At 50.3% G+C, this 25,195-nt stretch overlaps 1 protein-coding gene and 1 long non-coding RNA gene across 10 annotated transcripts in view; one reads left to right on the top strand and one right to left on the bottom strand.

Moving 5' to 3' along the window:
- ARHGAP23 (Rho GTPase activating protein 23) overlaps window positions 1–22,942 on the top strand; it is a 69,649-nt gene extending 46,707 nt beyond the window's left edge. For 8 of the 9 annotated variants that reach the window (XM_072938845.1, XM_072938843.1, XM_072938844.1 and 5 more), the window contains 8 exons: window positions 3,258–3,336; window positions 5,790–5,863; window positions 6,124–6,213; window positions 6,870–6,995; window positions 13,059–13,100; window positions 13,657–13,753; window positions 15,836–15,867; window positions 20,397–22,942. In XM_072938845.1, the coding sequence (XP_072794946.1) occupies window positions 3,258–3,336; window positions 5,790–5,863; window positions 6,124–6,213; window positions 6,870–6,995; window positions 13,059–13,100; window positions 13,657–13,753; window positions 15,836–15,867; window positions 20,397–21,431 (1,575 nt within the window). In that variant the 3' untranslated portion in view covers window positions 21,432–22,942. Of the gene's footprint in view, window positions 1–3,257; window positions 3,337–5,789; window positions 5,864–6,123; window positions 6,214–6,869; window positions 6,996–13,058; window positions 13,101–13,656; window positions 13,754–15,835; window positions 15,868–17,524; window positions 20,364–20,396 lie in introns of those variants that run through there. The other variant, XM_072938847.1, reaches the window with a different exon arrangement.
- LOC140686107 (uncharacterized) lies at window positions 17,133–20,618 on the bottom strand. Its single transcript, XR_012059615.1, has 2 exons — window positions 20,382–20,618; window positions 17,133–17,318 (listed from the first exon to the last, which is right to left on the bottom strand). It is a non-coding gene; the product is annotated as an uncharacterized lncRNA (long non-coding RNA).
- Window positions 22,943–25,195: the final 2,253 nt, after the last annotated feature.

The following is a 25,195-nucleotide window of genomic DNA, read 5'->3' as shown; positions in this document are numbered from 1 at the left end:
AGAGAATGCAGCGTTCCCAAGAAGATCGAGGCCATCTGATGCAAACTCCCGGAACGTCTGTCCTGTCTAAAAATGTTTCTGCGTTTTCATTACAACACGCCCTCTTCTGCTGTAGAGAGAAGTGTTAATGTCTCTAACCAATATTCCCAATCCTTTTTTTGGTATTTCCTCTAGAATTCTGCTCCATCAATCATCTCCCCTTTCTCTTGTGTTGTGAACTGAATTGTGTCCTCCTCAAATTCATATATTGAAGCCCTAACTCACAAGATGACTATTTTTGGAGATAAGGTCCTTAAGGAAGTAATGAAGTCCGAGGGTCAGGGCCCTGATATGACAGGATTAGTGACCTTTGAGACACCAGAGAGCTCCCTCCCTCTCTCTCTGTACCTCAAGAAGACACAGTCAGAAGATAACTACCTGCAAACTGGGAAGAGAGCCCTCCCCCAAAACTGAATGGGCCAGCACCTGGATCTAAGATTTCCCGGCCTCCAGAGTTGTGAGAAAACAAATTTGTTCTTTAGGCCAAAAAAAAAAAAAAAAAAAAAAGATGGTAAAAGGGTTTTGCAACAGGTTATATATCAAATTATAGCTAAAAAAAAGCTGGGGAAAATACCCAAATAAATATTTCAGTTAAAAAAAAAAAGAGTTTACAGCAGGGCCAGTGGTTCTCAAACTGTGTTGCCCAGAATCCTAAGGTTCCCCAGGGGTGCTGTGGGAGGCCAGGGGCAGGTCAGGCCCCCTCCTAATCCTTGCTTGAACTAGAATAACCTGCTTTGCTCTGTTTTTTCATGTCTGTTGGGTTACATGTATGATTTTACTTGACAAAAGGGGCTCTGCTGGAAAAGAGGTTTTGGAGAACTACAAATCTGGGCAGTAAAGTCCCATAAGTCACATACTCTGAATACTCTATGTGATTCTGTAAGACAGTCTTCCTGCCCTCAGGAAGGAAGTAGGGAGACAAGACAAGTGTGTGTAAAACAGTGGACACGAGAAAAGGCTGGTTCTCATCAAGGCCCAGATTGTGTGCTGAGGGAGAGGATGCTGGGGGCTGGAGCAGGCGGCGGGCTTGAGTGTTTGAATCTTTGAAGGATGAATAAGAAGGGTCAGGTGAACAAGAAGGCAGCCCAGGCAGGAGGTGATGGTATTTTGCAGAATCCCAGAGAAGTGTCTGAGTGTCAGGATAGAGAATGGACCCACCTCCTGGGCTTGGCAGTTGAGGTGGGGGGTGAGGCCCAGGGCAGGGGACAGAGGGCTTTTGATGGCTTTACTAAAGCCTTGGACCTTGAGCCAGTGGACAGTAGGGAATCTTTGATGGTTCTTCAGCTACATGAGTGGGGGGTTTGAGAAAATAATGCTTTAGTTTAGCCTAATGGATATGAACGAGGGAGGCCCAGAGCAGTGTGTCTAGGGAAGAAATTTCTGATATGTTGGGTGTGGGAGGGGTCAGGAGGACTCAGTGGCCCCAGCAGGATAAGGAGGATGGGAGGAGTTGGCTGCAGGAGAGGGAGGAAGGAGGAGCCGGGAAGAGCCAAACGTTTGAGGTGGGGGCTAGTGGTATCTGTCCGAGGCAGAAGCTGGCGGGTAGGGCAGGAGAGGGAGGAGGCATCAGGTAGTGGCCCCATTGGATTTGGGGTGATGGTAAATCACCCATGTCAGGGTGATGGCTTAATCAGGCACTAGACTGAGAGTAGACTGGGGATGAGGGGCAGATGCTTGTACATAGCAGGGGTCAAGGCCAGGGCAAGGCCTTGGGTTTGGCATTTGAGAGAGAAGAGCCCACCCATCAGGGCCAGGAGGGAATGGAGGGAGGTGGGCAGGAGCTGCGCTGGGGTGGGGGTGGGTGTGCACATTAGCTGGGCCTCAGCCAGGGAGAAGAGGGACCAGGGTGGGGCGTGTCGTGTGTGTTGGGTGTGTGATTTTGTCTTAGACATCAGCTGTGATATTTGTCATGGGGAGTCCTGGAAATTAAGCATTGCTTGCTGGGTGAATTTAACTCCTGCTGAGCCTGAGCATTAAGCTGTGGACCCATTGCAATGAGTGTATTTACTGTTGAGTTGTGTGTCTTTGTTGAAGGTATCATGTTGCTTTTTGGACATGAGTTACTCTGAGCAGTTCCTATCAAGGGGAGTTATCCTTGACTCTGTGCAGGATGGTAGCGCCCTCTGGTGGACAGAAGGGACAATGACCCGGCCGTTCCTTATTCATCCTTGTCTTCAACAACCGTTTATTTAGACGAGGGTTTCTCAACCTTGACACCTAGGGCAGAATAATTCTTTGTTGCAGAAGGTTGTCCTGTGCACTGGAGGAAGTTTAGCAACATTCCTGGACTCTACCCACTACAGGCCAGTTGCACCCCCAAGTTGGGAAAATCAGTATGGTTCCAGACACAGCCAGACGTCCCTGAGGGGCAGAGTTGCCCTGGTTGAGAACTACTGATTTAGACCATTTAAGTGCCAGGCTAATAATACGGCTGGCTAGGTCATAGGATCACAGTGGGAAGTAAGACAGGATCCCTGCCCCTCATGTGGCTGGCTTACAATTCCTTCAAAGAAATAGGTAGGAATAGGGAAACTGATGCCTACAGTAATGATAAATTGATTCAAGGCTGTAATACAAATGACAGGCTATGGTGATGGTGGCTGCATTCACTGGGACAATCAGGGAAGGCCTCTCTGAAGATGTTTAGATGGGGTGAGGAGCTAGTCATGTGACGGTCAGGAGGAGGCGAATTTTAGTGGAGGACACTGGCAAGTGCAAAGGGCCTGACACAGGGAGGCACCAGGCATGGGCTCATTCTGTTCATGGATCAGGAGAGGGGTTGGAAGATGACTCCCCTAAAGGGGACGCCCAGTGGAAGGCCAGTGGGCAGGCTTGTTTCGGGTGGGTTTTGCCCACTTCTGTCCCCCATGGTGCCTGCACCAGGGGAGGTACCTGCTCCTTTCTACAGATGGGCAAATGTTGGAGCTCACTGGGCTGGCTGGAGCAGGGAGGGGCTGGGGCCAGGTGGTAGAGGAGCTAGGATCTAGCTGGGGACTCTTCTACTGTCCCCTGATGTGTGTTCTGAGTCCAGAGATCCCTGATCAGGGCAGAGCTTGGGATGAGCGGGTCCCAGGGAGGGCCCAGGCTGCACTGGATTGGGCTCTATGTGTGGACCAGCATGGCAGCGTGGGCACCTGGGCGGGTCTGAACCTGGGGCATGGGGGGGTTGGCACGTGGGCAGGGCCTTCCTGTGGCCTGACGTCTTTGCCCCTCCCCAGCGCTGGCAGGACCTCAATGTGATCAGCAGCCTGCTTAAGTCCTTCTTCCGAAAGCTACCTGAGCCTCTTTTCACCGATGGTGAGTAGGGAGTGTGAGTGGAGGATGGGAGGAGGAGGGAATACCTGTCCATATGGCATCCTGCCCACTTTTTAAATTCGGTGTGTTGGTTTTTCTTTTTGAGTTTTTGTTTTAATATGAAAGGAATGTGTGCTTGTAAAAAACTTAGGTGGTACAGATAGATAATACACAAACAAAGGTCCCTGTCATTCTTCCATCCCCCGTCCCCAGAGGTTATCCTAACGCTTTCTGAGCATTTGCTAAGTGCCAAGCACTACTCTTACAACTCCATGAGGTGGGTACTGTTATCTCCCCTCTACAGATGAGGACACTGAAGCACAGAGAGATTAAATAACTTGTCCAAGGCCACAGAGATTGTGTCAGAGCCAGGGTTCGGCCCCAGGCATCTGGCTCCTGAGCCCAGATCTTAACCGTTTGCCGAGCTGCTTATTAACAGTGCGTTGTGTTTCCTTCCAGACCCTCTTTCTTACACACATGACAGACACACACGCATTCATAGGACTTGAAGCTGGGTGAGTTCAGTGGTGTGCTGGTAAATGGTTCACATCCGGCTCTGAAGGGAAAAAAGGCTGTGATGTGTAGCATTTTCCAGTTTCCCTGGCATAAATGCTCCCACCACAGACTTATTTCAAGCCCCTGGTTTGCTGTCACCAACACGAGTTGGGAAGAGATGATCACAACCGGTTGTCAGGAGCCCGTGTGAGCCCTCTCCAGCACACCGCCAGCCGAGTTGTTCTTAACCGAAGGAGGCTTGTAATTTTGACATTCATTCATGTCAGTACAATGAGCTCTACCTCATTCTTCTTTTAAATCAACTGCATAGTATTTCCTAGTCTGAATAGACTATCATTTGTCTAATCACTCCCGTACTGATGGATATTTAGGTTGTCTTCAAATTTTTGCTCTTTTGCAATATGTTACAAAGACTCTCCTTGAATATGTCGCTGCACACCTGGACCAGGGTCCTCAAGGTAGATTCCCAGACATGGAATTGCTGGAAGATAGTTTTGAAAGCTAAAGTCAAATTGTACCCTGGGGAAGTGGCCCTAGTTCACGCTGCCATGAGCAGTGTAAGAGACTTTGTTTCCCTGCATCCCCATCTGCACTGGATGTTATTAATATTTTAAATTTTGCTGATTGGATTGGGGAAATGGCATCTCGTTATTTTTTCATTTTCATTTCTGTCATTACTAGGGAGATGAACTGTCTTTTCATTAGTTTATTGGCCTTTACTATTTCCCCTGTAACTGCCCGTTCAGCCTTTGTGCCCATCTGGCTGTTGAGTTCTTGGTCTTTTCTCGTATTGATTTGTAGGAGACAAACTCTTTGTATATTATGGATATTAACCCTTTATTAGTTTTTGCCAGTATCTGCCCTTGGTCTGCCATTTGTCGTTTAACTTTTCAGGGTAGAAGTTGAAAATCATTTTACATGTAGTCAAGCTGTTCGCCTTTAAGGGATTCTGTAGCTCATGTTTAGGAATGCCTTAAAAAGTATTTGCTTCTTTTGCTTGATGTTTTAACAACTTTTGTTTTTGGCTCTGTAATGCGATTAAATTTGTGTATTATGTGAGCTAGAAATGGATTTAGTTTCCCAACAAGATAGCTAATTGTCCCAGGGACATTATCAACGCCTCCCTCTTTCCCCGTGATCGGAAGTGCTGCCTTTATCACATAGTCACAATCACATGGCCTGTTTCCCTCCTTTCTGTCCTTGTCCTTCACCAGCTTTCCTGTCACTTCCACGCTGCCTCAGCTGTACTATCTTTTTAGTACATTGCAGTATCTAAGAGCACAAGTCCTCCCTCGTCACTCTTCCTTTAAAAAATATTCTTGGCTATCCCTGAGCATTCGCTCGTCACACGTCCCATTTTTTAAAAAATCCCCATAGTGGGAGGGTATAGCTCAGTGGTAAAGTGCATGCTAGCATGCACAAGGTCCTGGGTTCAATCCCCAGTCCTTCCCTTTACAAAATAAATAAATAAACAAACAAACCTAATTACCTCCATAAATAAAGAAACAAGTAAACCTAATTACCTCCCCACCCAAAATAAAATCTCCATGACTTCTTCTGAAAGGAATTGGGGGAATCCAGACACAGGTGGGGAGGGGTATCTGGAGGCTGAACGGCCCCTCCTTCTTTCTAGGTGACCTTCACTTCTGACCTGGGGATGCCCTTGCCCTGGAGGCTGAGGCAGGGACCCCTTTCCAGGATCAACATGTGGCTCAGGTCTTATTTCTTCCCAAATGGACGCACCTGGGCTACCCCAGGTCAGATGTACACGCGAGGACAGCTATGGTGGGTTTGGTCACATGAACACAAGGCCAGGGAGCCCCACAAAACCAGAGGGGCATGCGTGCAAAACACTGACCTCCTGGCAGGGCCTCTTCAGCCGGCAGGGCCTTCAGCCAGGAAGCTGTCTGCCTCTCTAAAGAGTCCTCACTGTGTTCTAGACAAATACAATGACTTCATCGAGGCCAATCGCATTGAAGACGCGAGGGAGCGGATGAAGACACTGCGGAAACTGGTAAGGGCAGAGACATTGTTAGGTAGACTTGACCAGGCGAGCACCATTGCCCCAGGAGCCCTGGCCGGGTGCCACCAGTTCCCCCTGTGACCTTGGAAAGCCCTTCTCCACCCAGGGCCTCAATTTCTCCATCTATACAAAAGGGGCATTCAGAAGGTGGATTCCAGACCCCAAAATATGGCAGTGGAGCCCCTTTGGGGTGTGATGGGGAGGTGGAAGCTATCACAGTCTGGTCCCATGCCCCTTCTTTCTCCCGCCAGATCCGGGATCTCCCAGGACACTACTATGAAACACTGAAGTTCCTTGTGGGCCATCTGAAGACCATTGCTGACCACTCAGAGAAAAACAAGGTGGGTGGGAGCTCCGGTGTGAAGTATGGGGAAGGGAAGCAATACTGGGGTCTCCTCAGCATATTCTAAGCTCCTCCAGGTCAGATAATCTGGCCATACCCTCCTCCTTAAAGATCATTCTGTCCCTACCACCTCCCTACATCCTGACCAGTGCTTTTCTCTGGAGAGCCATCTCCTGAATTTCTGAGGGTCTTCCAGAGGCAGAGAGCCTGTGTCTGATGGAAATCCATCCTCTGATCTAACTTGGACCCCTTGTGTTGCATTTTCCTAGGCAAACCTCTTATATCTTCTAATATTGCAGCGGAGGGAAGGAGGGGAGCTGTAGAATTTCTCCCAGTCCTAAAACACCCTTGGAACTTCCAATGGGTCCTCATCTAGGATCTCCCACTGTTAGCACAGGATGGGTGTGCAGATTGGGAACTGCCCATGACTGCCGGGTCTGGGGGTGAGTGGGGCTGAAATCTGGCCTGTTCTCTACTTACCAGGCATCTCTATGCCCTGCAAGGAAACATCTGGCCCCTCAGCTAGGGACAGCTCAGGATGTGGTGGGGCTGGGGGCCTGAGGGGCCCAGAGTGAGGGAAGCCCAGGGAGCCTGAGGAGTGGAGGCCAGAGCCCACCGAGTGTCGATGTTGACTCACCTCCCTCCCCTGCCCAGATGGAGCCCCGGAACCTGGCCCTGGTCTTCGGGCCAACGCTGGTGAGGACATCCGAGGACAACATGGCAGACATGGTGACCCACATGCCTGACCGCTACAAGATTGTGGAGACGCTGATCCAGCACGTAAGCAGCCACCCTGGCCTGGGCCATGTGCCCTTGGGCACCTGGCTCCTGCTTGCCTGGGTGATGTGCTCAGGGAAGGATGAGGCTACTGGGATGGTGGATGCCCTTCAGAAGCAGTAAGCTAGGAATGGATCCTGAATCTGTGTCTTTCTGGGATGTTGTATCCCCAGCAGGAGAATCAGGAGGGCCCTGAGCTTCCAAGATGCGTGAGAGTCAGAGGGAGGAGGAAGGTCAGGGACAGGTGCTGCTGAGTTAGACAGCAGAAGTGGCGAATGCAGGGGCACCTTCAGAAAGTGGCCCCCAGGAGAGTGTCCTGGCAGAAACGGGCAGAGGTGGGAGCAGAGCTCTGCCCTGCAGGCCCACTGAGACATCAGGGAGAAAACGATGATGCTCGGGGTAGGGGGAAGTGGGTGGGTCAGGATCCTGCACTCATGCTCAGTGTGTCTTGGTCACCTTCCTTCTCATGTGTTTCTAAGTATTCGTATTATTGTCCATCATGTGGTGAGAACCAAGAGCAGCCAGCAGAGGGCGCAGGAGGCTTTGGTTTTTCCAGAGCCAAAGCCGGGGAAGCACCGCCCCCTTCTGGGGCGCTCAGGGATGTTTTTATGAATCATAGATTTTCCATTTCCAAGTCTTGGTGTGGCCAGTGGTCCAGCCCACAAAGAATGAAACCAGAACCCTCCTGCCAGGAGAAATAAGATTGGCAGCTGGTCAATGGAAGGGAAACCTTAACCTTCCCCACCTCACAGACACTTTAGGGAAGGGAAACCAGGTCATGTTACTCCCATTATACAGATCAGGAAATGGCTCAGAGAGCCAAAATGATTTGCTCAAGGTCACACAGCTAATAAGTAGCAACCCCAGGATTTTAAGCCAGATCTGTCTGACCAAAGCTTTACTCCCCAACTGACTGGGAGGGCCGGCTCCGGGGTCCATCCTAGAGCCAGAGTGAGGGAGGTTGGTCAGAGTTAGCCAGGCAAGGCCATGGGTAGACTTTGGTCACGCTGACTGGCTTTGCTGGCTTGTTTCCTTCCTTCACCACATGGTCAGGGCTCTGAGCCATAAGTGGGTATGTCAAAGCCTGTTCTCATTCTAACATTGGGACCACCGTCCCAGAGGCTCACTCCAGAGCTGTCAGGGAGGCCAGGGCTGCTGGGCAGTGTCAGGGATCCTGGTCTGGGGAAACTTATCTTCCTTGGGAAAGTTCAGTTCCCCAAACAGGGAGCCCCTGGAGCCCCCATGAGTGTATGTTTAGAGGGGGCAGTGGGGAAGAGAGGGAGACTTCCCCCAGCTCCTAGGGAAACCCCAGGCAGCCCGAGGCCTGTGTCAGCTGGGGTGTCAGGAACAGCAGCCTTCAGGGAGAAGGGAGGCCCAAAGGGTGTCCACTTACCCTCCCCTAGGACCCTGGGGGTGTCCCCAGCCAGCGACAGCCCCTTCTCTGGGCTAGGTGGGGGAGGTGGAGCACATCTGTCTCCTTCACAGGTGTATCCTCAGCACCGAGCAAACACTCAGTGTTTGTTGAATGAATCAATGATGGCTATTGAGGTTATGCCAGTCTGGGCTTTCCCACTGAGGGATTCACTCCTGGGAACTAGCTGAGCTGGCGACTCTGCATCCTGTCCTCTGCCTCCTTGGCATTAGAATGTAATCAGCCCTGAATGAGTGTTGAGGGAATGAACTGCCCCCTCTGCAGGCCCCCGTGAGCCCGCCCACCTGAGTTGGCCAGCGTCTGTCTAGCCCAGAGGCTCTACAGCCAGGGGTTGGTGAAGTCAGGAGCCCAGGCAGGATGGGACTTGCGGCAGAGGCTGCTCTGGCTCTGGCTCTGAGCCCTTGGTTGAAGTTCATAGGTGACATGACCTCCTGCTGGGAGTTTCAGCTGCAACCATCACCTGGCTTCCCTACCTGAGGCTCCTATCTTCTGTGGAACTCTTGGACAGCAGAGCCGGAAGGGGTCTTAAGACATCAGACTCGACTTTGCATCGTACAGAGGGTGGGAACTGAGGCTTGAAGACAAATGGTGACTTGCCGAGGGTCACACAGTGAGATCATGACAGAGTGGGGATGAGTAAACCCAGGTGTTCAGCCCCTAGCAGCAAGCCGCCAACCAGCATTCCCCCGTTTGCTGAGTCAGTTGGAACTCAAACAAAGACCTTGTCAAAACATTTGTTCATTTATTCACTCAACAAATGTGGTAATTCCTACTATGCGTACACTGGGATTTCTCAACCAGGCACTAGTGAACTTTGGGGCCAGATCATTCTTCTTTGTTGGGGGAGCTGTCCTACATATGGTAGTGTGTTCAGCTAGTGGCATCTCTTGGCCAGATGCCAGGAGCATCCCTCCACTTGTGACAATTGAAAATGTCTCCAGACATTGCCAGATGCCCCCTTGGGGGGCAAAATAGGGCCAGTTGAGGGCCACTGGTGTAGAGGTTGAGGGTACTGCCTCTGGAGCCCACCTGCCTGAGGTTAAACCCTGGTTCTGCTCCTTCTATGCTGTGTGGCCTTGGACAAGTTACTTACCCTCTTTGTGCCTCCGTTTCCTCACCTGTAAAGTGAAGATAATAATAATACTTATTGCACAATGTCATTGTGAGAGTTACATGAATTATCTGTAAAGCACTGAAAATTGTGCCTGCCAGTGGGGGAGGGTATAGCTCAGTGGTAGAGCGCATGCTTAGCATGAACATGGTCCTGGGTTCAATCCCCAGGACCTCCATTAACATAAATAAATAAATAAACCTAATTACCTCCCCACCTCAAAAATAAAAAAATTGTTTTTAAATATAAGCCATTAAAAAAAATGGTGCCTGGTGGGTAGTAATTGTTATGAGTTAGCATCATTATTCCACGCCAGATACAAATGCAGGTGCCCAGCCCTGGGTGTGGGGCTGGGATCGTAATCAGGGGGTTCTTGAAAGATACATGGATTTTAGCCAGGCAGAGAAGAGAGATAGCATTCCAGGCAGAGGGAACAGCATGTGCAAAAGCAGGGTGGCATGAGTTAGCATGACCACCTGGAAGTTTCCTGTAGACTTCTGGGTTCCCAGAGCACTTTTAGATACCCTTAGAGGCTGGCTTCCTAGGGCTCCCTCTGGTCAGCCTGTCTCCAGGGACTGCACCTTTTAATAATAATAGCTAACAGTTATTGCACACTAATGTGTTGTACTAAATGTTTTACATACATACGGTTATTTCTTTTTTCGTTTGTTTTTTAAAATTGAGATGTAATTGACACATTATATTAGTTTCAGGTGTAAATAATGATTCAATATTTGTATGGATTGTGAAGTGATCAGCACAATAAGTCTAGTTAACATCCATCACCATACATAATTGCAAATTTTTTCTTGTGATGAGAACTTTTAAAATCTACTCTCTTAGCAACTTTTATATATACAATACAGTATTACTAGCTATAGTCACCATGCTGTACATTACATCTCCATGACTTACTTCTTTTATAATTGGAAGTTTGACTCCCTTCACCCTTTTCAACTACCCTCCACCCCCTTACCTCTGGCAACCACTAGTCTATTGTCTGTATCTATGAACTTGGATTATTTGTTTTTTTAAATTCCACACGAGAGACCATATGTATTTGTCTTTCTTTGTGTGACATTTCACTTAGCATAATGCCCGCAAGGTCCATCCATGTTGTTGCTAATGGCAAAATTTCCTGCTTTTTTATTTTTGATTAATATTCTACTGTGTGTGTGTATATATATTTACACATATATATCACACTTTATCCATTCATCTATTGATGGACACTTAGATTGCTTCTATGTCTTGGTGATTATAAATATTTCTACAGTGAACATGGGAGCGCATATATATTTTCAAGTTTTTTTTTTGTTTCCTTGAGATAAATACCCAAAAGTGGATTTGCTGGGTTATATGGAAGTTCTATTTTTAATTTTTTGAGGAGCCTCCATACTGTTCTCCACAGTGGCTTCCTATCAACAGTGCACAAGGGGTCCCTTTCTCCACATCTTCATCAACACTTGTTATTTCTTGCCTTTTAGATAACAGCCATACAGTATTTTAGTTTAATCCTCATCACAGTTCTAGAGGTAGATTCTCATATAGTATGCCCATTTGAAAGATAAATAAATAGACTCAGGTAATTAACCTGAGGTGAACTTGAGCTTGAACTTGAACGTGAGATGACTAACTCTGTATCTTAAGTTTCTTTCTTATCCTCTCTCACCCTTTTCTCTTCTGTCTCGTTGTTTCTCTTCGGTGCTGCTTATTTGAGTTAATCGTATGCCTGATTATGATGAATAATAACTGAGGTTCATGGCACATGGCCATAATCAACCTTGCAAATATCCTTGTTTTCCCCTTCATCCCTGACCCCACTCTGCCTGCTTCCCAAAATGACACATGTGTCTTTTCAATCCACCTTTTATAGGCTAATTTTAAGTATAAGGATAGCCTTAAATATGTGTAATATTCTGCGTTTTTAAACTTTCAATTAGTGAGCTTTGCTCATTTACTTTTATGTAATTTCTGTACCATTAAGACTGTTTACCACATTTTCATTTTATTTCCCTTTTTTGGTCTTTCCTACCTTGCTTTGGATGGATCGATTTTATTTTCTTGGTGTAAAACTTGCACAACTGATCAAACTCATAGTTATGTTTAATTATACAATTATAAAAGCTTGTATTTATGTTTAATTTTTACAATCAATTTCTGAACCTTCTCAGTGTCCTCATCTTCCTTCTGCCACATCTAAAAGCCATGTACCTTAATGTACTTTCACCTGTCACTGGTATTTCCTCTGCATTTGAATTCCAGGTTGTCATGGATATACTTTGTGTTTCTATACGTATGTGTGTGTGTGTGTGTGTATCACTGCTTAGTTTGATAACAGTGGACTTTTCCATCCTTACTTCTTAGGGCTTGTTGTTCTGTCTGGGATTCATTTTCTTTTTCACAGATTTTTTTTGGGGTAATTAAGTTTATTTTTATTTATTTATTTTTAAATGGAGGTACTGGGGATTGAACCCAGGACCTTGTGCACGGGAAACACGTGCTCTACCACTAACCCTTTCCCCCACCCCGGATTCATTTCTGTCCGTATTCATGGACTCAGTTAAGAGAGTCTTTATGTAGCAGACTTTCTGGTGTCTTGAAATAGTTTTATTTCACACTCAAATTTAACTCAGAGTTTAGCAGAGTATAACATTCTAGGTTCAAAATCCCTGCATTTGTAGTCCAGAAACACATCGCAAATGTTACTTCCATGTCTTCTTGTGTCTGTTGCTGCTAAAAGTTCTGTTAAAGCTGATCCTTGTTCACTTCTAAGCAATCTGGTTTTGTTTTTCAGAACACTTTTAGAGTTTTATCTTCAAGATTCTCAAATTTCACAAAATACATCTGAGTGGGATCTTTATTTTCTATTCTCTTTGGCATTTATGAGAAAACCCTTGCCTGCCAGTCCCTCAGGGGACCCCCAACACCTCCCTCTAGGCACTTCCCTTTTCTGGGAGTGGGGTGCCACCCCTGTTGTCAGTGTGGCGCCCAGGCTGGGGTGGGAGTACCCACAGCTACAGCCACAGCCACAGGGGTGGCCTTCTCCCTGCAGTGGACCCAGCCGGCACTAGATGGCGCTGCTGCCCCCGCTTCTGGTTTGCGGTTAGGAGCAAGCCAGTGATGTGCAGGGGACTGTGTTTAGTGAAAAACAGGCAAAGAGAAACTCTCCCTGGGTGGGTCATCTGTCTGTACTCGGCCTGCTCCCACTCCGGGCTGTGTTTCCTTCCCACACTGAGATCCAGACTTTTCTCTCCGCAACGGTTTCTCATAGTCTGTGGAGTCGGGTTCCAGGATCCATCAACCCCGCTCTGAGACCTTTCTAGTAACCAGGCGAGCCTGCGGTTTGTTGAGGAGGGGACACCCTCACCCTTTGGCTCCCCCGACCCCGCCGCCCCTGCTCTGCTCCATCAGGCGTCTGAGTGGGTCCTCTGAACTGAGCAGGTTGGGAGTCCGTGTCTCCCTGTCTTCCCTCAGCTCCTTCCCACGCTGATTCCATCACTTCCTTTTGTCTCTTCTGCAGTCAGACTGGTTCTTCAGTGACAGCGAGGACAAGGGAGAGAGAGTGAGTGATGCAGAGGGCCCGTGGGGTGGGGTCTGGTCTGATGTGGGCCCTCGTCCCAGGTGGGCGGGGTGGGTGGCAAGCCTCAAGCAGAGCAAGGTCCCTGTCCTTGGGGCATCCCCAGTCTGATGGTGGAAACAGAGTCCCTCTCCTCAGGAGCCTCCAATCTGATGGGAAACAGTCCTCGCCTTCATGAGCCCCCAGTCTAAGGGGGCGACAGAGGCCTTGCCCTAAGGAAATTGAGTCCAGTAGCAAAGGCAGACCCCGCCCTCCAGTCTTATGTGGAGGATAGAGATCTTAGGAAGGCCCAGTCTGATGGGGAGACACAGCTCCTGCCCTCAGCTGAGGGAGCAGCTTGGGCCTTTGGGGTTCAACCAAGATGTTGGGGAAGGCACAAAACAGTGTAAGGGGGACATGTAGGACCTGCCTTCAAGAGTGCGTGACTAATGAGGGAGACATCCCCTGCCCTGGTGAGCCCCCATCTGATGGAGGAGACATGTGCACTGTCTTCAGAGTTCCCCATTAAGGCTGTGCTGGCTGACCCTCCTCCTGTTTGCAGACCCCTGTGGATGACAAGGAGCCGCAGTCAGTGCCAAACATCGAGTACCTCCTGCCTAACATCGGCAGGACAGTGCCCCCTGGTGACCCAGGTTCAGGTGAGTGTGGAGGGTGGGGGCTGGGAAGGGGTGGAGGGGGGTGGGATCTGCATTCCTGAGGGCCCCAGATGCCTGGCCAGACACCCAGCTTCCCTGCTCCTGCCCCCACGGGGCCCTCCCTGTCCCCTGCCAGGGACTGGGCTGTGGCAGGGACTGGGCTGTGGTGGGGCCTCCTGCCTCTCTGGGGAGGGTCAACCCGCCGGTGTGTGGCCTCGTCTGCTCAGCTGCCCCCACCCCGGGCTGGGTAGGCGCTTTGTTTGCCCTCCTTCACTGGTTTCTTTCCTGAGCTTTTTATTTCTCGTGGGCCACGTCCTGAGCACGTTTCTCTTTTTAATTTTTCTTCCTTTTCTCCTTGCACCCCCTCTTCTCCCTGTGCTCTCCTTCCATTCCCTGGATCCTGCCCCTACTCCTCTCCTCCCCTTCCCTCCTCCAGCGGACCTGTTGGAGATTTAAAGGGTACAGTGTGGCATTGCGGTCTCGGTCACTAACAGTGGCGGGTGATTATAAGAAGGCTGGGCAGGCAGGAGGGGCAGGCAGAACCTTCTGGGGCTGTGAGGACTTCACCTTGACACATCAGCTATCCGTGCTTGTTAACAACTTACCACCACCTCTCCCATCTGAAAGCCCCTTCTCAGGAGGAAGGAGGCACTTGCTGGCTCAAAGTCCGGTCCCCCTTGCCAGGAAGTCTGGGCACTGCATGGCTGCCCTGCTGCAGTCCCCCAGACTCTGTGGCTTTCTCTATGTGCTGAGCCCGGCCACTTCTGGTTATCCGGGTGGCTGGTAGCAGGACCCAGCCTCTCCAGACACCAGTGAAGCCACCCAGAAGCCTCTGTGTATCTATAGCTCCTGTCTCGGCTACTCCAAGGGCTGGCTCTTCCTGCTCAAAAATCCAGAGACCCTGGTCACTCAGCCCCTAAGTCCTGCTTCCAAGCCTCTGGCCTTATCAGAGTAGCCCAGGGACAAAGGAATGACCAGTCCCTTCTTGGCTCGAGCCACTAACTTCTCCTACCCTGTGGATGACCTGTCCTTGGTATTTGGACCGCTTCTGTCTCTGACACAGGCACACCCCGAGCACCTCTAGTTATAAGAGGCAGGCTGGGGAGGGGGCCAGAGGACATCGGGGCGGGGGATGGCAGAGAGGAGCCCCCTGTCTCTTCTAATCACCTGCTGCCGCTCTCTGGCTCCATGTGTGTTGGTGTGTGATCAGCCCATCTGCTCTTCTCACTGTGTGCGGGGAGGGCTGGGGGGAGGCATCTAACTTGCTTGCCAGCGAGTGTGGATTAACCGCACCTGCCCGTGGCCTCTTGAGACCTCAGGAGATCCTTGGATCAGCTCCCTCTCAGTCCTGGAGACAGCACTGCCGGGACTTGTTTCTGGTTCCTTTTCTACCCCAGTGTTATTAAGGGAGTGGGACCCGAGTGCCTTCATAACTCTGGTTATTAACAGGGGCCTTGTGTGAGAACGGACTGACCCCAGGTCTGGAGGTCGGACCTCTCACGGCTGTAATCACCAGCCCTCCCTACCTCCCGCCCCACCCACTTCCTGTCTGCCCCTGTACTCCGCCATTCCTGGGGTCCCTTTTCTTTCTCGTGTCCTGGAGGTGGGGGGTGTGGGGTGAGAGTGGATACAGGGCACCCACCTCTCTGCACTGTGTGGTTTCCATTTCTTCAGAGCATCTGTGATTTGCTGTGTTTCATTGTTGTGGTTTCCGTGGATGCATCTGATATTTGACATTTTCTCTCCAGTGCTTCAGAGTAACAGGGACAGGAGGGGAAGGGAGAGGAACTAGACCAAAGAAAAGCCTCCGCTGCCCTTAACCCTGGGCAAATGAGGGTCCAGGGGTTGGCAGCCTGATGTCACTTCCTGCCCCCAAAGGAAGCGATGATTGACATCCTTCTCTGCTCCATCCCTGTTCCACAGGAAATGACATCAGAGGCTCATCACGCTCCCCGGGCCTGGGCGATCTCAGGGTTCTGAACTCCCTGGTTTCTGAAGCCTCTGAGGAGAGGGAATTGTGTTCACAAGACTCAGCCTTCTCTTAGCCAGTCCAACTTTCATTTGTCTTTCATTTCTCACCAACAGATTCCACCACCTGTAGTTCAGCCAAGTCCAAGGTAAGTGCCGAGGCAATTCTGAAAGTTTTATTCCTGTACAAGAAGGCCCACTTTGCTTTTTGGTCAAGGGAATTGAGAGGATTGTGGTTGGACGCTAAGGAAGATGGGTAGTCACTGGGAAGGAAGGTGGGACATACCAAGTGTCCAAGGTAAGCTGAGAAGTCTCTCACCTTAACAGTGCTTGAGAAGGTACCTGGTGCTGTAGAGGAGTTAGGTGGCCTGGAGGCAGTGTCACCCAGTGGTTAGAAGCACAGACAGCCCTGGGCCTGAGTCCTGGCTCCACCACTTAGTGGCTTGGGGACATTGAGCAAGTTACTTAACCTCTTCCTTCCTCTTTCTTTCTTCCTTCCTTCCTTTCTTCCTTCCTTTCTTTCTTTCTTTCTCTTTCTTTCTTTCTTTCCTTCCTTCCTTCCTTCCTTCCTTCCTTCCTGTTTTTTTTTGGGGGGGTTAACTAGGTTTATTCATTTATTTATTTTATGGGAGGCACTGGGGATTGAACCCAGGACCTCGTTACCTTGTGCATGCTAAGCATGTGTTCTTCCATTGAGCTATACCCTCCCCCCTTAACCTCTTTCTGATCCTCAGCTTTCTCAGTATTATTTATGGGGATAGTATTTATCCTCATAAATGGGGTTAACAACAAGCATGTCTGATATGCTAAGTAATTTTTAAGGTCTTTGCAGAGCCCAAAGCAAACAGAAGGAAGGAAATAATAAATATAAGAACAGAAATCAGTGAAATTGAAAACAAACGAGAAGATCAGTGAAACCCAAGCTGGCTCTTTGAACCGGGTCTCACCCGCAGCTAGTTGCCCGCTTCAGAGCCAGCCCTCTGAGACAGAAGCCGTAGGGCCAGGGTGCCTGCCCAGATGTGCCCTGCCCAACTGTTAGAGCCTGAAGGCCAGGGCCTGTCTTAGTTCTGGCTGCCATAAAAAAAATCATAGACTGGGTGGCTTAACAACAAAAATTAATTTTCTCAGAGTTTTGGAGGCTAGAAGTCCAAGATTAAGATGTTAGCATGGTCAGTTTCTGGTGAGGGCTCTCTTCCTGGCTTATAGATGGCTGCCTTCTCACTGTGTCCTCATATGCCAGAGAGAGAGACAGAGACAGAGCCGACAGAGCCAGAGCGCGCATGAGAGGGAAACAGCAGGCTCTCTGGTGCCTCTTGTTATAAGAGCAGTAATGCCAGCGTAAGGGCCACACCCTCATGACCCCATTTAACCCTAATTACCTCCCAAAGGCTCCAAATACTATCACGTTGAGGGGTTAGGGCTTCAACACATGTATTTGAGCAGGAAGAACAGTTCTGTCCATAGTAGTGGGTAAAATCAGCTGAATGTTGGCTCGTCCAACTGGGCTCCTTTCTGTCTGGGTCTCTAGGTACTGGCCTGGTCCCAGCAAGGCCAGCGTGCCTGACATCAAGTAGGTGCTCCTTATGTGTCAGATGAAAGCCTGGACAGAAAGAAAAAGGCTGCTCTAGTCTGGTGCAGGGGTCCCCTGTGACCTCTCCATGGAGCCTCTGCCTTGCAACTCTAGTGACGGGGAGCTCACTCCAACACAAGACTGCTATGGCGGGGAGCACATTCATTATGGGGACCTGAATCTAGTTCCCTGTCACCTCCACCCATTACTCCTGCTTGTCCCCTGGTTTCCGGTAGACTCTCCTGGATGACTTCTTGACCTTTATGTGAACCTGCTGACCTCTGCATTCCCTGGAAGTGACCATTCTGCTGACCTCATTGCTTCTGTAACTAGCCAGGATGAGAGGGTAATTTGATCAGATGATCCCAGCGGCCTCACAAATCTCTCAGAAAAAGCACAGGGCAGAAAAGAAAGCAGCACTGGCCACCACATGCCAGGTTGATCGTAGCAGTGCTGTGTGTCACACAGCTCTGGGTGGTGCCTTCTGGAGTCGTGCAGCGTGGGCAGCTGTGGCCCAGGAGCCCATATGCCTGTGAATCCTGAATCCCTGACACGCTCTGGCTTTCTCAGAACTAAGTGACATGAGAGATTGTGTAGGATGCGGTGGCCGAGGGAGGCATCTGTCTCCATCCCTTACAGGCAGACCTCATTTTCTTGTGCTTTCCTTTACATATTGGGTGGGTTTTTTTTTAAAAAACAAATTGAAGGTTTGTGGCAACCCTATCTTGAGCAAGTCTGTCAGCACCATTTTTCCAACAGCACTTGCGCACCTCATGTCTCTGTGAATATCGCATGATAATTCATGCGATATTTCAAACTTTTTCATTATAATTATATTTGTTATGGTCATCTGTGATCAGCGATCTTTGATGTTACTCTTGCAAAAAGATTACGACTCGCTGAAGATGATGGTTAGCAGTTTTTAGCAATAAAGTATTTTTAAATTAAGGTATGTACATTTTTTTTTAAGACACGATGCTAGTGCACGATAGACTACAGTGTAAACTTAACTTTTATATGCGCCGGGAAACCAGAAAATTCACGTGACTTGCTTTATTGCAGTACTTGCTTTATTGCTGTAGTCTGGAACCCAGCCTGCAGTATCTCCGTGGCAGGCCTGTATTAATTACACTGCGGCTGAGAAACAGGAGGTAGCCTGCGAGAAGGGATGGAAGGGCAGGTTGTTCCAGCCCAGCAGGGGACCAGTCCCAGCATCTGCTTCTACAGGGCTTCCTATGTTCAGGGGACTCCATTCACCCATTGGTTCATTCACTTAACATTTCTTGAGCGCCTGTTAAGTGCCAGGCACTGTACTAGGAGGCATGGATGCAAACACAAACAAGCCAACAACCTTCCTCTCAAGGAACTCAGGGTTTGATACAGATGATGTGGAAACAGAGCTATTCTGATGTGAGAAGAGCCGGTGCATCTGTATTTTCAAAGGCCTATCAGAACAGAGAATGGATTTCCGAGCTCATCCAAAGGAGGGCTGGGAAGTTGCTGCATAGAGGATGCCATGTTTGAGCTGGGCTTAGGAGGGGGAGTAAGAACCCATTACGTATCCTGTCCAGGGAAGGGGCAGTAGGTCGGCATCGCCAAGTGAAAGCTGTGTTGGGGTTGCAGTCAAGGCAGGAGGGGCACTAGGCAAGTTGTGAAGGGCCCTGTGTCTATGCTCTATCCTGGTGGGGGTGGGGTCCAGCAGAGACTGGAGGCGATCAGATTCCTGCCCTGCCTTAGAAGGACTAATTGCTCCGGAAGAGGCGGCGAGGGGGAGGGGGAGGCAGAGGCAAGGGAGGAGGCAGAGTCCTATTAGGAGAGGACAGAAATGCCTAGGAAAGGCAGAGTGATGGTCTGTCTGAACAGAGGATGATGAGGATGAACTGGCTTTGGGAGTCATTTGAGGAGAATTGAGAGGGAGGAGGGGAGGGGGAGGAGGCGGAGAATCACCTTAAGGTGGGGGGCACGCATGGAGCTGGTTTGGGGCAGGGGTTGGGAACATAAAGTGGTTCCAGATAGGTGAGTTTCAGGTGCCTGCAGATACCTCGGTAGAGACAGATTCGCAGTTGGAAAAAGAGTTCTGGAGCTCAAGAGATATCAAGTTTGGTGTTAGATGGAGGGATGTTTTCAGGGAGAGGGGCTGAGATCAGAGCCCTGGGAACACAGCTTCCTAAGGGATAAGAGAGGGAAATAGAGCCTCCCGAAAGAGAGGAGAGGCCAGAGAGGGAGAATTAAAAACCAGATTGGAGGAGGCAGTGATGGGCAGCTTGGGCTCTGCTGGGAGATCATGGAAGGCCAAGACCAAAAAACACCCATAGGGCTTGGCAGTGAGAACGTGGCAGAAAGTTGCCCACGTTGAGGTTGCAAGTCACAATTTGAGAGTGACTTCAATCCAAACCATTGGATTGTGCAGAATTTTTAGCCACTTTTGGCAGCAAAGCCAGTGGTTGGGTTGATCTGGGGTTGAGGATTGTCCGGGTAGGGAGGTGATGGGATGGCAGAGATGCATGGGGTGTGGTGGCAAGGGAAGTGAACTTGGGCAGGTTTCCCTGGAGAGGCCTGTACCTACTGAGTAGGTGGAAAGGCAGGTTTCCCAGGTGAGAGTGAGTGCAGAGGGTGGGAAAGAAAAGCTGTGGTCAGAGAAAGGTCCCTGTAGGCTCTGATGTTATAACCCAGGATAGTGTATGTGAAATGGGCTCAAACTGTCAAGTGTCATTAGCTGTTGAGAATCTGCTGTCACCAGAGCTGAGTCTAAAAGGATTTATCGAGCACTGGATGTGGAGAATGGAATGGAAGTTGGGGCGAGATGGGAACCCAGCCCCCAGCTCACAGGAAAGAGCTGAGAGTCTGGACTAAGACCAGAGGAGGTGCTGAGGAGGCTTTAGGATTGAGGGAGCTGGAAGGGGTAGTCTCTAGAGTGGATGGTGACACTTGGGCTGGGACAGCGGTCCAAGAGGAACGGTGGAGGGGGTGCTGGGCTTGGCTCGGACCTGTTGAGATTGAGTGCTGTCGTGCGGGGGTATATGGGTGGGAGCTTGGGGGCGCCGAGGCTCTCCGAACGGGTGCTGGGAGAAAGGGCGCCTCCGGCACACTGACCTGTCTCCCGCACAGGGCTCGTGGGCCTCCAAGAAGGAGCCGTACGCCCGGGAGATGCTGGCGATCTCCTTCATCTCGGCGGTCAACCGCAAGCGGAAGAAGCGGCGGGAGGCGCGGGGGCTGGGCAGCAGCACGGACGACGACTCGGAGCAGGAGGCTCACAAGCCCGAGGCGGGGGCGCCGGCGCCAGGGGGCCAGGACCGGCCGGAGGGGCGGCTGCCCGGCGCCGCCGCCCCCGAGGCCCCCGGACGCCTCAGCCCCCCAGCGGCACCGGAGGAGCGGCCGGCCGCGGACACGCGCTCCATCGTCTCGGGCTACTCCACCCTGTCCACCATGGACCGCAGCGTGTGCTCGGGCGCCGGAGGCCGGCGGGCGGGCGCCGGGGACGAGGCGGACGACGAGCGGAGCGAGCTGAGCCACGTGGAGACGGACACGGAGGGCGGCGCGGGGCCGGGGGGGCGCCCGGCGCGCCGGCCCTCGTTCACCTCGCACCACCTGATGCCCGGCGACACCCTGGCGCGGCGCCGCCTGGCCCGGAGCCGCGCGGACGGCGAGGGCGCGGGCGTGGGCGCGGTCCCCGGGCTTCCGGGCTCGGCGTCGTCCAGCAGCCAGGAGTCGCTGCGCCCTCCGGCGGCCGTGGCGGCGGCGGCGGCTGCGCTGGGCTCGCGGCCGTCACGCCTCGAGGCGCTGCGGCTGCGCCTCCGCGGCACCGCCGACGACATGCTGGCCGTGCGGCTGCGGCGGCCGCTGTCGCCCGAAACGCGGCGGCGCCGGAGCAGCTGGCGCCGGCACACGGTGGTGGTGCAGAGCCCGCTGACCGACCTCAACTTCAACGAGTGGAAGGAGCTGGGCGGAGGGGGCCCCCCGGAGCCGGCGGGCCAGCGGGCTCACAGTGACAACAAGGACTCGGGCCTCAGCAGCCTGGAGTCCACCAAGGCGCGGGCCCCGTCGTCCGCCGCCTCGCTGCCGCCCGCTCCCGGGGACCCGGGGACCCTGCAGAGCCAGCCCCCGCGCCGCTCCGCCGCCTCGCGCCTCCATCAGTGTCTGTGATCGCCACCCCTCCCCCGCCTCCAGGCCATTGACTGCCCCTCCCCCCTGCCCCTTGGTTTCCCAGAAGTCGCCTCTGCTTGCACCCCGTCTTGGGTTGCCCCTGGGAGCGTCGGGGTGCAGGTCGGAGACGCTGAGGCCGTGTATCTAGTTTGTGCGCAGAAATTGGTAGGAGGTGGGCAGAAGAGAAGGCCCGGGCTAGACAAAGAGTGTCGGTGGGAGGGAGGGGGCTTCGGGGGTGAGGAGAGGGCTAATGTTGCTGGGGCTCTGTGCAGGGCTACTGGGGGTCTCTGTCACCTGGATAAGTGACAGAGTGCGCCCTTCTGGGTCTTTCTGTGTCTGCACTTAGGGACCTTTGTTGGCCATGGGGCGTGGCTAGGGAACCTCCATGTCTCAAACTAAAGAAAAGACACTGGGTGATGCTGGCTCTTCATTTCCTCGGCCTACGCCCCCCCCCCCATTAGCTCCTAGCTGCCATCTAAGGGAGGGGGGTTGTGTATGTATGTCTCGGGGGAGGAGATGAAGGGAGATGGTGTCAACGGGGGAGGGGTTGCTGTGTGTAAGTGTGTGTAGTCACTGTCCAAAGGTGTTTCTAGTAGCAACTTATGCCACTCCTGCCCCCTTCGTCCCCCGCCCCCCACCAGAGCTCCCTGCCTTTGGTGCACCCAGGGATTCCCCCCACCCCTTGTCAGAGCCAGAGGAGGAGGTTGGGGCCCTTCCGCAGAGGCAGGACTGAGACTCTCACGAAGGTTACTCTCACCACCAACCTTTTCCCAACCTCTAAATCACCAGCCCCCAAATGCTTCCTATTCCCCAGACAGTTTGGGGAGGGTTCAAGGTCTGCCTCTGCTAGACCTTCCGTGTCCCACTCTTTTGTTCTTAAAGCTGTGCCTGTTTCTTCCATAGCTCAGACACACAGGCCCCCACCTTCTTCCCTTTAAGAGGGGATGTAGTAAGACATCCCTGGTGTCCCCCCTCACCCCTCTCTCACAGACACACACACACACACACACACACACACACACACACACACACACACACACTGATTTAGGGGATCTGAGCTGGGCTGTTCCTTCAGGAAGGGCGGGACCCAGCCCCCTCTTCTCCCCACACATTGTAAATAGTCCTCAGATCACAGGTCTCCCCCACACATGCCCTCACTCATTCCAGGGAAGCCCAGGTGAGCCCACTGCCACGTCTATCGGTCCTCTTGTTTTATGCAAAGATTTGCTGTAAGTAGATTTCTCTCTCCTCCCTGCCCCATCCTCTATTGTAAATATTGTCTCTAAATGTGTAACATATTATAAAGAATTTATAAGGATTTTTAAAGCTGTTTTGCTCATTTAAAAAAGTGTTGTAACAGTGTTGGATAAGCCTCCGGCCTCATGTCCGCATGTCTTCTTTCACCGTGTCCTTGCCACACCTCTCTAGGTGACAACTAAGAATTCCTGCTTCTGAAAAGTCCTGTCTGGAAAGTATAGTCTATATCTTGGAAATAAATGGCCTTCCTCGAGGCACGAGTCAGCTGTCTCGCTTGTTTTGGAGGGAGGAGAGGGCCAGAGCCGGGCTGGGATAGGGTGGGGAAGAGTGAGGCACCTGGCCCACAGAAGGGGGGCAGTGGGGGCTGGACCAGGTGGTGGCAGAACGGAGGCAAACCTCTGCTTCCTGGAAGCTCTAGGTGTCCTGGTGTCCTGGGAGACTGGTCTGAGCAATAACTTAGGCACAGAATACAGGATGGAAGGGCACTGACCCTTGATGCTGCAGGAGGTTTCATGTCCCTGTTCTCTCTTTTCCTGCAGAAGCAGGAAGGTGCACAGGCACCTGCCTTCTCAGGCCTGCCTGGACCTTCAGAATTGTCCATAGGTGCTGGCCAGCAGAGAGGAGGCTTGGGCAAAGCCCAGGCCACTGGCAGGTCCATCCTGGCCAGCTGTCATCATAAGCCCTCCAGATCCAGTCATATCCCAAGAGGGTGGTATGGAGTTTGCCCATTGTCTTACTCACTTGTGTAAGCTAAAACCTGGGATGGACTTCCTTTCACGTCATGGCTCTGTAGTTGTCCCTGCCAGCTTCAAGTCTGCCTCTGAGGAGCCCAGTAGCCATCTGTAGGAAAAACAGTTTTGGCAAAACTAAAAGCTAGTGTTATTGTGGGCTCACACTAGCCCCAAGGGCTTTATATGTCCTTAATCAATCCTCCAACACTTTTGAGATCTATCTGCACCATTGCTATCTCCATTTTATATATGCAGAAGCTAAGGCACAGAGAGTTGACATACTTGTCCGAGGTCACACAGCTAGAGGAAGTGGTGGAGCCAGGATAAATCTAAGCCCAGAGAAAGAACATAAGGGTTACTGTCCACTGGGCATGTTCAAGTTGTAGTAGGCTTTGGATGAAAATGGATCAAAACCCTGTGCTCTTCTTTAAAAACAAATGGAAATGAAGGTATCTTCAGTAAAGAAAAACAGACAATTTGTCATTAGGAGATCTGCCCTATGAGAAATACTGAAGGGAGTCTTACAAGCTGGAATGAAAACACTAGATGGTAACTTGAATCCACACAAAGAAATAAAAAAACAGCAGTAAAGACATTATGAAAGACTGTAAATATTTTTGTTATTCTTTTCTTTTTTGTCTTTAACTCTTTGTCTTTAAAAGACAGTTGTGTAAAGCAATAATTATGAAACTGGACTGACAGGCTTGTAACATACAATGGTGAAACTTGTATGACAATCATAGCATGAAGGAGGAAATGGAGCTATAATGAAACAAAGTTTTTGTACATTTATGAAAATTTAGTATTCATTGAACACTATTGTTTTTAAGTTAAGATGCTAATTGTAATCCCCAAGGCACACACTGAGAAAATATAAATGAAACAAGCAGGAAATTAAAAAGATACACTAGAAAATATCTATTTTACACAAAAGAAGGCAGGAATCAAGGACTAGAAGAAGAACAACAAAATAAGACATCTGAAAAAAGTAGCAAAATGACAGACGTAAAATCCTATCTTACCAGCAATTATATTGAATGTAAGTGGAATAAACATCCTAATCAAAAGGCAGAGATTGGCAGAAGAGATTAAAAAACATGATCCATCTACATGTTCAGAAAAAATTTACTGTAGATTAAAAGACACAAAAAGTTTAAAGTAAAAGGATGAGAAAAGATATGATGCAAAGGGTTACCAAAGAGAGCTAGAGTGGTTATACAGGTGTGAGAGAAAATAGACTTTAGAGGCAAAAATCATTCCTAGAGACAAGAAGGACATCTTATAATGATAAAAGGACCAATCTATCAAGATGAAAAGATTATAAATATATATGCTTCTAACAACAAAACCTGACGTAAAAACTAACAGAATTGAAAGGAAAGTAGGTAATTCAAAATAATAGTTGGAAATTGCCACTTTCAATATTGGATTGGGGGGAGTTAAAAAAAATAATGGGTAGAACAATTGGGCAGAAGATCAACAAGGAAATAGAAAACTTAAACAATGCTCTAAACCAAACTAGACCTAGCAGATTATCTAAAGAAGGCTTCACCCAACAACGGCAGGATACACATTTTTCTCAAGGACACGTGGAACATTCTCCAGGATAGACCAAATGCTAAGTCGTTAAATATGCTTCAATACATTTAAAAGGATTGAAATCATACAAAGTTTGTTCTCCAAACACAGTGTAATTAAATTAGAAATTAAGAACAAAAGAAATTTTGAGAAGTTCACCAATTTACCTTAAGAAACTGAAAAAGAAGAGCAAACTGA

The sequence above is a fragment of the Vicugna pacos genome, chromosome 16 (genome assembly GCF_048564905.1).
Source record: "Vicugna pacos chromosome 16, VicPac4, whole genome shotgun sequence".
NCBI classification, from domain to species: Eukaryota; Metazoa; Chordata; class Mammalia; order Artiodactyla; family Camelidae; genus Vicugna; species Vicugna pacos.
Note: the sequence above shows the minus strand (reverse complement) of the source record. Positions and strands in the feature narration are given on the sequence as shown.